The sequence below is a fragment of the Chelonoidis abingdonii genome, chromosome 10, assembly GCF_003597395.2.
Source record: "Chelonoidis abingdonii isolate Lonesome George chromosome 10, CheloAbing_2.0, whole genome shotgun sequence".
In the NCBI taxonomy this organism is placed as follows: Eukaryota; Metazoa; Chordata; order Testudines; family Testudinidae; genus Chelonoidis; species Chelonoidis abingdonii.
The window spans coordinates 61,574,594-61,588,881 of record NC_133778.1 but is presented as its reverse complement, the minus strand read 5'-3'; the positions used below and the strand labels follow the sequence as shown (position 1 = coordinate 61,588,881).

At 40.8% G+C, this 14,288-nt stretch overlaps 1 protein-coding gene across 1 annotated transcript in view; it reads left to right on the top strand.

Moving 5' to 3' along the window:
- Positions 1 to 14,288, top strand: part of THSD7B (thrombospondin type 1 domain containing 7B) — a 513,591-nt gene that overhangs the window by 199,291 nt on the left and 300,012 nt on the right. Inside the window, exons 3-4 of the mRNA XM_032797132.1 lie at positions 2,077 to 2,887; positions 7,314 to 7,565. Of these exons, the coding sequence (XP_032653023.1) occupies positions 2,077 to 2,887; positions 7,314 to 7,565 (1,063 nt within the window). The remainder of the gene's footprint in view (positions 1 to 2,076; positions 2,888 to 7,313; positions 7,566 to 14,288) is intronic.

Sequence of the window (14,288 nt, the reverse complement as noted above, 5' to 3'; positions counted from 1 at the left end):
GATAGTTTATTTCAGGATTGACTGCAGGCCTTGTCTTTGATGTAGGATCTAGGGCATTAATTGATCTGAAGTAAGTGACTAGTTCCTTGAGATTGGAAGCATCCTAAGTTGTGATTTTTGGTGTAAGTCACCATTTATCACTAAGTCCAGTTTGCCTGGATGGCAAGATAGACTGAAAAGTCTAAGGGGACTGTCTGTCGTTCCATGGTAAGACTTTTATAGTGATCCAGGAATTCACATTGGTTGCTGGCTTGGTTAAATCTAATTATAGAACATATCACCCATTTGGGGTGCTTTTGGTAGCCTGCCCTGAGGTAGGTACACATGGTTGTGAGCCACTCCTGATAGTGTGACATGAACCATGTTAATTTTATGTCTTTCTAGGTTTTTAAATCAAAATATCATGCAATACCAAGTCAAATGCCTTACAGAACTCTAAGTATATTACATCAATGCTATTACCTTTATTAACCAAACTTGTAATCTCATCAAAAAATCTCCATTTGTTTGAAGGATCTATTTTTCCATAATTTCATGCTAATTTGCAGTAAGTACATTATTCTCCTTTCATTCTCTATGAAGTGAGTCCCATATCTGTCTCTTCAACATCTTGCCTTGGATTGATGATAGGCCGAAAGGTCTATAATTATCTGGTTCATCCCATTTACCCTTTTTAAAAGGTGCACCAGGATTTACTGAAAATTACCATTAACAGTCCAGCAAGCTCATCAGCCAGGTCTCTTAACTCTAGGACAGTTGCAGTGTATTTTCAAGTGCACATTATAGTCATAATATATTACCAGTGAAATAGTGTTGTGACTGGATATCGGAAACTTTCTAAGGTAAGGAATGATGTTGATAACTAAACTCTCATGTCAGGTTGGCTGTATTCTTTTTTTAACATAGCAAATTCAGTCTAGGTTTCTTTTTCCCCCAGGTTGCCAGTAATTTCATACAGTATAAACTTGATATCAGTTATTCTGTAGAAATTTTTGATGAAACAAAACTGAAACAGCAAAATTTTGTCTTTTTTTTTTTTTAAAATGTACTAGTAACTCATTAAATAAGATTCATATAACTACGGTTAACAATTCTGATGTGTTTGCATATGCACTTACAAAATTTCATAATAAGTTTCCTTTTGGTCTGTGCTTGATGTGTTAGCTATGGTACCTTGCAGTTACAGTACATACTGAATTTATTCTCTCCAGAGTAATTTAAAGTTCAATGCTTGTGAGGTGCTGATCATTTTCTGTTAGCTGTTGAACATCCTCTGCTCCCAAGTGAAGCACCTTGCAAAACCTGGCCTGTCATACCTACAATAGTAGATAAGGTTAGAAAAGTCTGTTCTTCCACTTCAGCCTCCAGCGAAGAGCAGGATCTTATTTTTCTAATATTTGTTTTTTAATCTATCCTGGTTTTTGACATCTCTAATGATTCAGCTGCCTTACCATGTAGTCATTCTATTGACTAATTGCCCCTATTAAGAATGTTTATTCTTTTGTCTAACCTGACTTTTTAATTTTTTTCTTTTAGACAGCTATTCCTTTTACCAGATTCATATTAATTTTATGCTGGAAAAACTGTGCAAATGAAGTGAAATGCTTGTGTTTCCTTAGGCTTTTGGATGCATTTTATTACAGAAATGTTATTGGCTGCCTATACTTTTGGATGTTACGGAGATTTTGTGTAAATATGGGAACCTGTTTGAAAGTTTCCCATATTGATCAGGATTAGAAAAATGAGGGCTGATCACCGTTCCTCAAAGCTCTGAAACGGGTTAGCTCCCAGTGATGTCAATGGGCAGAGAGACAAGTCTGGCTTTTAGAATGCATTCAGCGTACTGCAGGATCAAGATGATAATTATTTACTGGCATACTGAAACTGTGATATATTGTTCTCGGGCTTGATCTTGCTGCTATTCCACCGCAGAACTGTCATTGACTTCAGGAGGAGGTTTCTAGTATGGATTAATGGCAGCAATGGATTCTAATTAGTCTTTCTGAACTGGATTATCTCAGTTTTCCTTTAGAAGGGCATTCTAACCATTTGCTCAATGTTTTCTTTCTTTCATAGGTCATTGGGGGCGATGTATAGGTGACTGCGGGTCAGGTGGTATTCAGAGTCGAGCAGTATGGTGTGTCCATGTAGAAGGTTGGACAGCCCACCATTCAAACTGTGGACTGAGAGACAAACCTGAAAACCAAAGGAGCTGCTTTCAAGTATGTGACTGGCACCTCGAACTCTTTGAGTGGGAAGTTTCAGAATGGCAGATATGTGTGCTTGTTCCTTTCGCTCATGGTGAAGTCAGACCAAGGACTACAGACTGTGTGACTGCACAGCACGGGCTACAACACAGAAGCGTACATTGTATTCAGAAACTGAATAGAACTGTAGTTGCCAGTGAAATATGTGAATATTTTATACCACAGCCACCTGTAGAACAAGCTTGTCTAATACCTTGTCCACGGGATTGTGTTGTGTCAGAATTCTCCAAATGGTCTGAGTGCAGCAAAGACTGTGTGAGGAGTTTACAACACAGAACTCGTTTTGTTATCTCTCCTCCACTCTATGGTGGTTCCGATTGTCCAAACCTTACTGAGTCAAGAATCTGTGATGTCCCTATCTCTTGTTTTCTTGGGGAAGAGGAATACACTTACAGTCTTCAAGTTGGACCTTGGAGTAAATGCAGGTTGCCTCACCTTAAAGAAGTTAGTCTTATTGGAAGAACTATGCTGGATTTCAGTTCAGATTCTGCAGAACGAAGCACATTCAAGCTGCACAGTTATAAATCCCACCACCATTCCAAGCCATGGGATGTAGAGATAGGTTATCAGACAAGGCAGGTTAGGTGTACAAGGAGTGATGGGAAAAATGCCATGCTGAGGTAAGGGTATCTTCACATTCATCTTTTTATTTTATCTAAAATAGGTTTGTTTTGTAGAAAGCTGGCAAACAGGTTCTGCCTGGTAACATGATGCAAATGCACTTAGTTTTTAAGTTTTAAACCCACATTTTAATGCACTTTTTGTTTTTTACTTTGTTTATCCTCTTTGCAAAGCCAGTGTAATTGGGATATTTTGCTTACTTTTACTGTTTGTGAATTTTGTTTTTAATGCTCCTTTTTGTGCTAGCGTAACCCACATATCTCTTGAGTATGGTGTTCTGTCCCACTTAGTGTCACTGAGACCACTTAGAGAGGGAGAGATAAATGAGTCTGCTCCACAGCCTTAGCTAACGGCCAGTTGGCTTTTAGCTCATGAGATACAGGCTCATGCACTAAGCTCTACAAGTCCCCTGTTCGATCCTGCTGACTGACGACCAGGGTCTGTTGGCGTTATGCTAGTCTCAACTTATTTTTGTTTGCCCGTTAAAGGAAATGGAAGAATATATCGCTTTCTTTCTAATATTAACAATTCCGTTTTATTTATTTTTTGCTATAGATGCAAATTATTCTTGTAGAATATAGTATTACTTTTGTTAGACTGAATGTGCCAAACTCTATCCCAACCTAAACTCTTGGTATAGATAAACTAGTAAAAGGGAAATAAGGCTCTCTGCCTACCTTAATATTACAAAGAAAAAGATTAAAGATGGTTAGGGTGGGTATAAGCTCCGAAGCTGTTTGGATATGCTTGCCAATCCAGTGTTAAAATGTATTGACATTTTATACCTATGCTAATGTTTAAAGGTCATGATGGAGGGGGTTAGCGAGTAACTATTTCACCTCCTGTAACTTCGATCCCACACTTATTACATCTAAAATTAAAATTGTTATGGAGTTCTCATCCTAGGCTCCATTGGACAACAGAGAGCTATCCCATAGTGTTGTCGCTGCTTTCCATTCAGGTTTTTATACTGCAATCATCCTGATATGAGTGCCTAATTTTGCATGTTTAGCTCATTTACAGTCTTTGCAACATATTGTTATCCTAAGCACTTAGTGTTTCTAAGCACTAATTAATTCACCCTCACAACACCCCAGAGGTAAGGAAGTGGTTTCCTAATTTTAAAGGTGAGGAAACTAACACACAGAAAGGCTGATGTTAAACAATTTCAAATGTGGGTACTTAAAGTTAGGCCCCTAAAGCCATATTTGGGTAATATATAAAGACCAAATCCAATTCAATGAAATCAATGGGAATTTTCCTATTGACTTCAAAAGCAGTTGGGTCAGCCTCTAAGTTGCATTCTGAGCACGTTTACCTTCCCCCACCACCTCACTGAAGAGGTTAGTATCTCTATTTTACATATAGGGAGACTGTGACACAGGTGCCCTCCATGATAGAGGGAATGAGGATCAGACCGGGAATTAGAGTTCACAAGTCTGTGGTTCCTAGTCCCATGTTTCAATCACTTGACCATCATAATTAAATACTGTGGGTTCAAAAATCCATCTCAGATTCTTACTTTAATAGGAGTAGAGAGTGGGCAGAGCTGGAGGGGAAAACAGTGGGGGTGGAGGAAATGAAGAGAAGTAAGTGGCTAGACATGTAAAGATATCTTCAGAGAGGGAGAAAAATGTGTATGGCAGGGTAAAAATTCTTGGGGGTGGGGGGAGTAAACGCACACAGGGTACTCCTGTTTGTGCCAGCTTTGCAGTAAGGGAGGGATTTGACTATCTTTAGGCCATAGCACAGGTTTACCTTTGGCTAGAAAGTATTTTTCATGTATGTATTTAATTGAATCATGGTTTGGGGTCCATGGGGGAGAATATGGGTTTAAATTAAAGGGGGGAAAGGTTTTGCAAGAAAGCAATGTGATGCAGTGAGCAAAAAATATCCTGCTCCCCTAGTTCTCCACACTGGCATTCCATGTAGAATGCCTGTGCAACTGGCCCCAAAAACGTTCCATGGGTCACATTACCTTTTACTGGGGTATGTTGGCAGAAAATATATTAACAAGGAGCCAGAGCCTAATCCCCCATGACCCCAGCACTGAGCCACTCCATCAAAGATCACAGCCTATATGCTCCCCCGGTCCTCCTGCTCTGTCCCCTTCTCCCACAACCAACTCTTCTTTTTCTCTCCCATTCTACTTCCTGTTTTGTGGCCTGAGCTGGTCCACCAAGCCACCACCTTCTCCTTATTGAATTCTTCCTTGAGACCTACTGGGACACACAAAAGAGATGTTACATATTTTTTTAAAATTGTCTACCAAGCGTTGCTGAGTAACTGTATGATCTTAGTATTTACATGTATTATGATAGCACCTCAAAGCCACTACCCCATTGTACAAACATATAACAAAGAGAAGGTCCTTGCCCTGAAGAGCTTGCAATCTAAATAGCTATTGGTGTAACTCTTGTCCTCCCTCTCACAAACCCTTCCTTCAGCTTTATTTCCCATTAGTTGTCATGTGTCTGATATTGGACTATAAGTTTCCAGGACAGGGCTCATGTCTCTTGTATACTGTCAGGCACGTAGAACACTTTAGATAACTATGGAAGAAGGCTGTAAAAGGATTACTTCTATATTAGTTTTATAAATATCCAGTTTCTAGTAAAGAGCCCTGAATGAAAGCATGTGTCCTGGTTAGTTTCACTGTGTTAGTAAGTAATCTAAAAGAGTTTCAATAACTGATCCCTTGACATTTCCCACCTTTTAAGAGCTATGCGCTTTGTTCTTTACATTCAGTAAAACCCTGACTGTGAGCCATTAGGGGCTGGAAAAGAATAAAATTACAAAGGAAAGAAGTCTGCACTTAGCTGAGCTACATTTGTAATAGTTTCATACCAGCCTTGCAAATTAGTCATGGACATTTACAAGTCTGGGCAAACATCTGCTTACTCTCTCTTTCCCTGGGACTCCCCATCCCAGAGAGTTTTCTTTCCCTGCTGGATCCATCTTCTCTACCTCCATCTCCACTTTCTTGGTGTCTCCCTGGTGAACCCCCTGCCCCTAAGTCACTACATTTTCTCTCATTTTCCAACCTCTCATTGCACCAGTTGCTATGGGACTGGAGGGTGGACAAGGGGTTTTCTATTCTAGAGGGCCTTTGATGGCTCTGTGGCTGAACGGTGGATGGATGTGGAGGAAGAGAGACTGTAAAGGGGTGGAGCAGGAATTGTTTTCTGCAGGTTCTCTTCTGCAGTTCTACTAAATGCCATTGAGCAGAAGAAAAAAGGAATTAATCAGGTAACTGCTTGCATACGTGTGTGCTCCTATAGCTAGCATTGGGATATTTAATCAGAGAGAAAATGGGCACTTGGCTTGAGTCTGTCTACTGTAAGAAGTTACTTGCCTGAAGTAATCAAGCTTATGTATTTTTGAAAAGCTGTTTTAATGCTGTACTTCAGGGATTATTTGCCTTTTGTTTTTTTGGTGAGGTACTCCTGAGTCATTCTAATATAAAGCTGTCTGCAGCTGTTAACTCTTAGGACCTGCTTCTCCACATTCACCTGGCATATTGATGCGCACTTTTATAAAGTGAACAAGCACTTTACAATGATTTTGCACAGGTATCAATGACAAAAGAAGCAAATAGTGGAGAATCAGATCCACAGAATCCAGCTGCAAAATTCCAGGAACTTTCGCTTTCATTTGAGGTTGGAATCACTCTATAGATACAGAAATATTTAATTTAGTGGTTTTAATCTAGCCAAGAGAAAGCAAAGGCAGAATGTCTATTAGAACTATTGTGTTTTTGGTTAGCATGTCACTGTACTTCTTGGTGTGATCCCAGAATCACAGATTTAAAAACCTAAATTTAGTGCTTCATCCTAAAGATGTTGAGCTCCTCTAGTCTCTCAGAAGTGTTGTTCAACAGGAACTATTTGAACTCCTGACTCATTTGGACTCTTGGATATCGAGCAGAAAGAATGTGGTGACGTGAACTGTTTATAGTGATGGCAGTTCTGCAATATTCTGTGTGTGTGTGTGTTTTTGTGTGTCCTGGATAGACTGTGAAGTACAGGCTTGATCCAGCTCATAAAAAGAAGTTTGCAGAGTATATCATCACTGAACTGCTTTTTTAATGTATTCTAACTCAGGGAGTGAGCTGGACATATACTGTGCAAGATATTTTAGCATAAAAAAATCTAAATACAATGTTTCCTAAAACATGCCAGATTAATTATGATATCACACCTGATTTGATTCACCTTTCACGTATGCCAATTTTACCCTGGTATAACTCCATTAACTTAACTGAAATTACTTGGATTTGCACTGATGGAAGTGAGATCAGAAACTGTATGTAATTTTTTGGGGGGAGGGAGAGCAGTCAGGTGGAAGAAGACTGTAGAAAAATTAAAATCCAGCAACAAACAAGAACTCCTCAGATTTTTTTTTTGTTCCATTTTCTCATCACAGCCTTTGTATGCAAGAAACCATCCCACTGACCTTTCAGTCATGTGTCATGCCTAAAGATTGCGAAACATCGGTTTGGTCTGTGTGGAGCACCTGCTCGAAGACTTGTCACTCAGGGGATCTCTCAGCAGGATTCCGAAGCAGACACAGGAGCATAAAGTACATCGCAGTAGGCACTGGAAAGGAATGCCCTGAGCTAGAAGAGAAGGAGGCCTGCAAAGTAGGAGGAAAAGAACTTCTACATCCGTGCCCCAGGTATATTACATGCTTTTATTAGCACCTTCTCAAGTGGAATGCAAAGCCCTGTTTGCCTATTTGTTGGGAACCAGCAAAGCTCTTTGATAATGAAAGTCAAATTTATTCCTGTCTTTCTGCACCCGCCCCCCCTAATTTTGCAAAAAGGTTAATGATTCAAAGATATTTTTTTTAAGTATAAATGTAAACTTATTTTTGTATTAGTAGCTGAAAGCCCATGCTGCCGCACAGGTGTAATTCATAAATGGCTGAGATGTTATAAATTGAAAGGCAGCACACCATGAATCTCAGAGATACTCTAAACACAGAAAGCTCTCAGCCATGCTTGTAGCTGTTTCCATTGCTTCACACCGACTCAGACATTCTAGGCTTCAAAGTGATGTTCGAGGTTATTGTGTGTGTGCTGATTATGTTGATTTATGTGTGGTGTGTGGTATTTTGGGAGAGCTATATGGATCTGTGTGGTTGTTGAATGAGGGGGAAGTGATATGTTGAAGGGCTGTATGTGTTAGGGGTTATTTTGTCTGTTGTGCTGGTGATTTGTGTCTTGGGGGTTGTGCTGGGCAATTTGTGTTGATTTGAGGGGATGTCAGCTGGGCACATGGGTGCAGCAACTGGACCAAATAATCCACTGTCTGAAACTGTTGCATGAAACTTAGCTGGAGAGTGAGACTGGTGATTGGTTGAATTACCTCTGATATCACAATGATCTAGGATTCTTGGAATGGCATAGATACATGTCTTACTGTCGCCTGGGTATAATATGTGAAGTCAAAATGGCTGAGAACTTAAAAATTGGGTGGTACCAGACTCTGAATCCCAGTGATGATTGAACAGAAAGCGCACTCAACCATGCCTTTAACCACTTCCATCACTTCGCACTGACTTGGACATCTTTGGCTTCAGAGTGATAGAGACAGTGACAATCCTGGAATCTTATTATATAGACACCTGAAGAGAATCCTCACACGGCTGTGCTCCGTGGCCCAGCTAGATTCCATGGAAAGCTCCCCCTCTCAGGGACTGTGGCTTAGTTGCTGCACAGAGGCCAGAACTAGGGGCAGAATCTGTGGCTTTGCAGGTGAGGGAAGAGAACTCCTGTGCATACACAGAGCCTCTCTGACTTCATGGAAGTGGGGCAGGTGTCCATGACTATCTGTTAATTGGCTCTGGAAAACTTGAAAGGGTCCACAACAGGCAAAGAGCAGTGAAAGCTCGTCTTGGATGACTATATCTTCTCTCTCCACACAAAAGAACATCCTCGTGTGTAAATAGGGACTGGTGGGAGGGAACAGCATGGCTTTGACCTTACCGACTTCCAAGCCCTTCCCACAAGGAGACGCTTTGTCCCCACGATTGCCGACTTCATATTGCAGCCAAAAAGCCTCTGGCAGAGGGGATGGGGATCTCTGCAAGATGCACATCCTCTTGGAAAGGCAAAACCTGTGCAAATGTCATTAATGGGATCGCAATTGAGTTCCTTCAAAGTCAGCCAATTGCTGATTGGCTCTGTGCCCCCAGCTAGCGGGGAGGTTTAAAAAAATTCGGTTCCTTGATTGAATCCAACAAACAAGCTCTTGTGTACTGATTTTTACTCTTCCACCTAAATGCACGTCAATTTCAAAGACAAAAGAATGAGAGATTGTCCTACTGATTTTATGCTCTGTGTACAATTGTTTCAGTTGATACCTGACTGAAATACACAAACTGCTGGTTAATGAGGAAGTGACGAGAGGTGTGTCTGTAGCCTAGTTTCCCATCCCTGCCATTTTTGTTGACACTGATGAATTAGAGTATGAGTTTGTGACAGTTGCACCACAGCACTGTATAGATGGTGGTGTGGAACATCAGCAAGCGCACAAGAGACTGTGCCCCATGCTAGTGCCTCATACAGCTCTCCCAGTGCTACTCTTTGTGCACACGGAGAGGGTTGTGTGTGCTGTGCTCTACTTACTGAGATGGAACAGATTGTTCTCTCAGTGTGTCAGTTCTGTACCATGGGTCATTTTTTCTCATGATCCCAGAAACTCTAAGCTCCTTCCCACCCATTCCCACCTGCTTTTTGGCATTCTGCACATTAGAGCACAGGACTGCTATTGGCTGCACCCTGTCTAGGAGCTGAGCCAGGTACCCTTTCTGTTAGCACAACATTCTCACATGATCTGGCCCAGAATGACGGCAATAAGATTTCAGATTGTTCTAACCAGTGGGGCAAAAATTCTGCAAACAATCCACAGCGTTTAGTTAGCCATGATTTACAGGTACTAGATGCCCCCCAGGACTGGAAGTAGGCTATGAAGTTATTGAACATCAGCTAGTGTGTGTTTTGGTTAAGCTTGTGAGAGGTTTCATTTCTAGAAGTCTTTCCTTTGGCTGCTCTCTTCTACAGGGGCATATACTGAATATAAGGAAATCTAACCATTTGGAAAGCAAACAACTATGCAATGGTACTGTATACATTGCAGACCTATTGGATCCAATACCATTGAGTCTAAAATCCTATATAAGAAATACGAGATGTTGAGCCTACATACATCATTTGCAGTCAGTAAGAGATGTTACATCTCCATACTACCATCTACAGCCTGTTGATCTGGTGGTTATCTTCTTATAAACACTACTGGAAGTTTTCAGATGATAAGGACAAATCAATTTGGCAGGATGCAAATCCTTCATACTAGAAACTGCTACCTCACAGTTGTAGAATAATGTTGCCTGAGATATGCTAGGAGTCTCATCTTCTGTTTGAGGAGAATGGCATGCTATTTCTCCCCACTTCTTCTCACTCTTGGGTCACATGTGCCTTGTCCATTGCATTGCTGGGGTGAATGTGGACTTCCATCCTTTCTTTTCTTCTCTTGCAGAAAGGGGATGAGTTCAAAGAACCTAGATCCAGGATTGGAAGCTTAAGGCTTCCTCCAGCATTTGAAAGGCCTACTCACATTCCTTCTAATATGAACTTCATTTTAGTCTTACTATCTGTACAGTGATATTTTACTCTACTTCCCTAATTCCGAGGAATCACACAATCTGACTTCTGGTTTCGTTTGCTTTAAGATATAGTTCTTATAAGCTCTGCCAATTGCCCAAGGAAGCTTCTCAGGGGGACCACTCTCTTATGAAACTCTCCATGCCCAAAGAGGAAGGAACAAAGAAAGAGCGTGCACGATACCTGTTGTGAACTGAAGCCTGTAGCTCTTGAGATGTTTCCTTCCTTCTGTTGGATAAGGCAAACACTTGAGCTGGTTTGATTTCATCTAGCAGAGGGCAGTGGTAAATATTTTGTTCATCCCCATCACTCTAATTAAGGAAAGAACTTGCTGCCATCAGCTCCAGAAAATTAGTTCTTCTAAAGGAGACTTTTTGGTAAGACCATTATAAGTTTCCACGCATGCCTGGACGCTAAAGTATGAACTTTTCACTTTACAGTGAAAATTTTAAAATAACTTCCTAAAATCAATAGTTTAAATGCAAAAAGGAAAATATTAAAGCAGTGTTAAGTGTTATGAAGCTTAGTGTGTATTTCTGTGTTGCTATTAGTTATTCATATGCTTGGCAAATTTAAACACACAACCTGATTCTTCTTTCATTTACCTGGTTTAAATCAGGAATAAATCAATTAAAGTGAATACAGTGATGTAAAACTGTTGTACATACAAAGAGAATCAATTTGATAGGCTAAAGAGATGAGGAGGTTAGCAGGGCCTGACTAAATTTACCCTAGAGTATTTAAGGAACTAGCTGAAGCAATCTCTAAACCTTTAGCAATTATCTTTGAGAACTCATGGACGACTGATAAGGTCCCAGAGGACTAGAGAAGGGCAAACATAGTACCTATCTCTCTAAAAAGGGGAACAAAGAGGATCCAGGGAATTATAGACCAATCAGCCTAACTTCAAATACCTGGAAAGATACTGGAACCAACTGTTAAACAATCAGTTTGTAAGTACCTAGAGGAAAATAAGGTGACAAGTAATAGCCAACATGGATTTGTTAAAAACAAATCATGCCAAATCAACCTAATTTCCTTTTTTGACAGGATGATCAGCTGGATGGCTGGGGGAAAGCAGTAGACATGAACTATCTGGATTTTAATAAGTTACACAGTATCACAAGGAACTAAGGAAATATAGTCTAGGAAAAATTACTAAAAGGTGGGTGCACAAGTAGGTGAAAAAATCATACTCGGAGTAGTTATCAATAGTTTGCTGTCAGACAGGGAGACTGTATCAACTGGGGTCTGTCCTAGGTCTGGTGCTATTCAATAGTTTCATTAACCAGTTGGATAATGATGTAGAAAGTATATTTATAGAATTAACAGATGACACTAAGCTGGGAGGGGTTGCAAGCACTTTAGAGGACAGGCTTAGAATTAGAAATAATCTTGACAAATTGGAGACCTGGCCTGAAATCAATAAGATGGAATTCAGTAAAGGCAAGTGCAAAGTATTCTTCTTGGGAAAGAAAAATCTACTGTGGAAATATAAAATGGGAGAACAACAGGGCTAGGCAGCAGTACTGCAGAAAAGGTCCTAAGGGTTACAGTGCATCACAAATTGAATATGACTCAATCAGGTGATGCTGTTACACCCCAGAGTGATATTAACCTTTTTTGTGTTAACAGGAGCATCATACCTAAGACATGGGAGGTAACTGATCTGCTCTACTTGGCACTGGTGATGTCTCAGCTGGAGTACTGTGTCCATTTCTGGGCACCACACTTTAAGAAAGATGTGGACAAATTGGAGAGAATTCAGAAGAGAACAGCAATAATTATAGGAGGTTTAGAAAATATGACCTATGAGGAAAGATTGAAGGAATTAGGCAATTTTAGTATACAGAAGAGAACACTAAGGGGGAGGGCATCGTCAAATATGTAAAAGGTTGTTACAAAGAGTGTAGTGTTAATTGTTTTCCAGGTCCACTAACAGTAGGACAAGATTGCAGCAAGGGAGATTTTAGGTAGTGTGATAAACTCAGGACAGACAGCTGCAAGGGAGGGGTAGGAATCAGTCCCAGAGGGTTAAAAGTCCCTCCTCCTTATCAACTGAGAAGCAACCACAGGTCAATCAGGTTCATCTGTGAAAGGGTTACCAAGGTAGCAAATTAGAATCAGCTGAGGGGGAGTTACCTGAGGTTAATTAGGATCAGCTGATTCCAACTTGGGGCTGCCTGAGACCTTTTTAAACCCTTCCCTGGGAAGAAGGAAGGGGGAGGAGAGCGGAGAGAGAAGGAGCCCTGCTCCCAGAGCAGCAAAACAGTGAGACCCACCAGGAGGAGAGGCAGTACTCCCTCCCACAAGAGGGTGAGAATACGCTAAACAGGACTGGTGGAGATACGGGGAGCAGACTTCCCCTGTGTCCCAAGGGGGACCGCATTACCCAAGCCTGTCTCACCAGGGCTAAAAGCAGCATAGGCTGGGGAGACTGAGAAGGTGCCTTGCCACAGTAAGATATTAGAAATCTAAGGACAGCTGAGCACTAGAGCAGGGTACCTAGGGAAGCTGTGAAATTTCCGTCACTGGAGGTTATAAAGAACAGGTTAGACAAATAGCTTTTGGGGATAGTCTAGATGACATCTTGATGTCCCTTCTAGTCCTACATATCTATGATGCTATGAATCAAATAAGTTATAAAGATGTTATTTGCAACATAGCTATCATGGAGTCAGCAATTTCTTTTAAACTACTTTATAATATTGTTTGGATCCCAAAGGTGTGTTTTCATGTTCACTGGGAATATGCAATTTTGCCAGAATTGTAATTATTTCTTGAATTCTCTTGAGTTTCCATGGTTGTCGTGTAACAAGACGATGACTTAAGAGAAAAACCTCTTTGCCTTGTCAGCAATCAAAGCTTTCTAAAAATTAAGTATTTGGAAATAATGAGAAACATTTAAGAACTGCTCTTTATTTTAGAGGGCATGCTGAGATCTGAATGTGAAGGTATTGTATTATGAATTATGCTCATAATGTGTCTTATTTAAAGGTAGAAAATCCTTTTTAGTGGTTACTACTTACATGGAAGTGTACCAGTTCAGAACAGATAGGCTGCTTCTCTTTCACTCTGAAAAGCAGTAGTCCTGTGGCACTTTATAGACTAACAGACGTTTTGGAGCATGAGCTTTTCTGGGTGAATACCCACTTCATCGGATGCATGTAGTGGAAATTTCCAGGGGCAGGTATATATATATGCAAGCAAGAAGCAGGCTAGAAATAACGAGGTTAGTTCAATCAGGGAGGATGAGGCCCTCTTCTAGCAGCTGAGGTGTGAAAACAGGGAGAGAAATGGTTTTGTATTGCAATTCACAGTCTTTGTTAATCCTGACGCTGATGATGTCCAAATGCGAGATGAATGAAGCAGCTATGTTCTTTGAAGTCTGGTCCTGGAAGTTTTTTCTGCAGAATGGCCCTTAACGTCTGCTTGTGGCCAGGGAGGTTGAAGGTGCTTCACAGGTTTTTGCCATTCACCTCCGTAGCCACATGGAACTGTAGGTCTGCTACACAAACATTCCCCAATAGATGGATATCAAGCTTCAGGAAGATACTCTGATGATGCAAGCACAACTAGATTGCTGAGCTCTGTGCTTTATCCTCACATACCACTATTTCAAATTGATGACAATATACCTCCGATCACGTGCGCACGTGGCACGTGCACCTTTGGCTACAAATATCCAACCCATTCTTATGGTGACCTGAAACGCTTCCCAGCTCTACTCCACA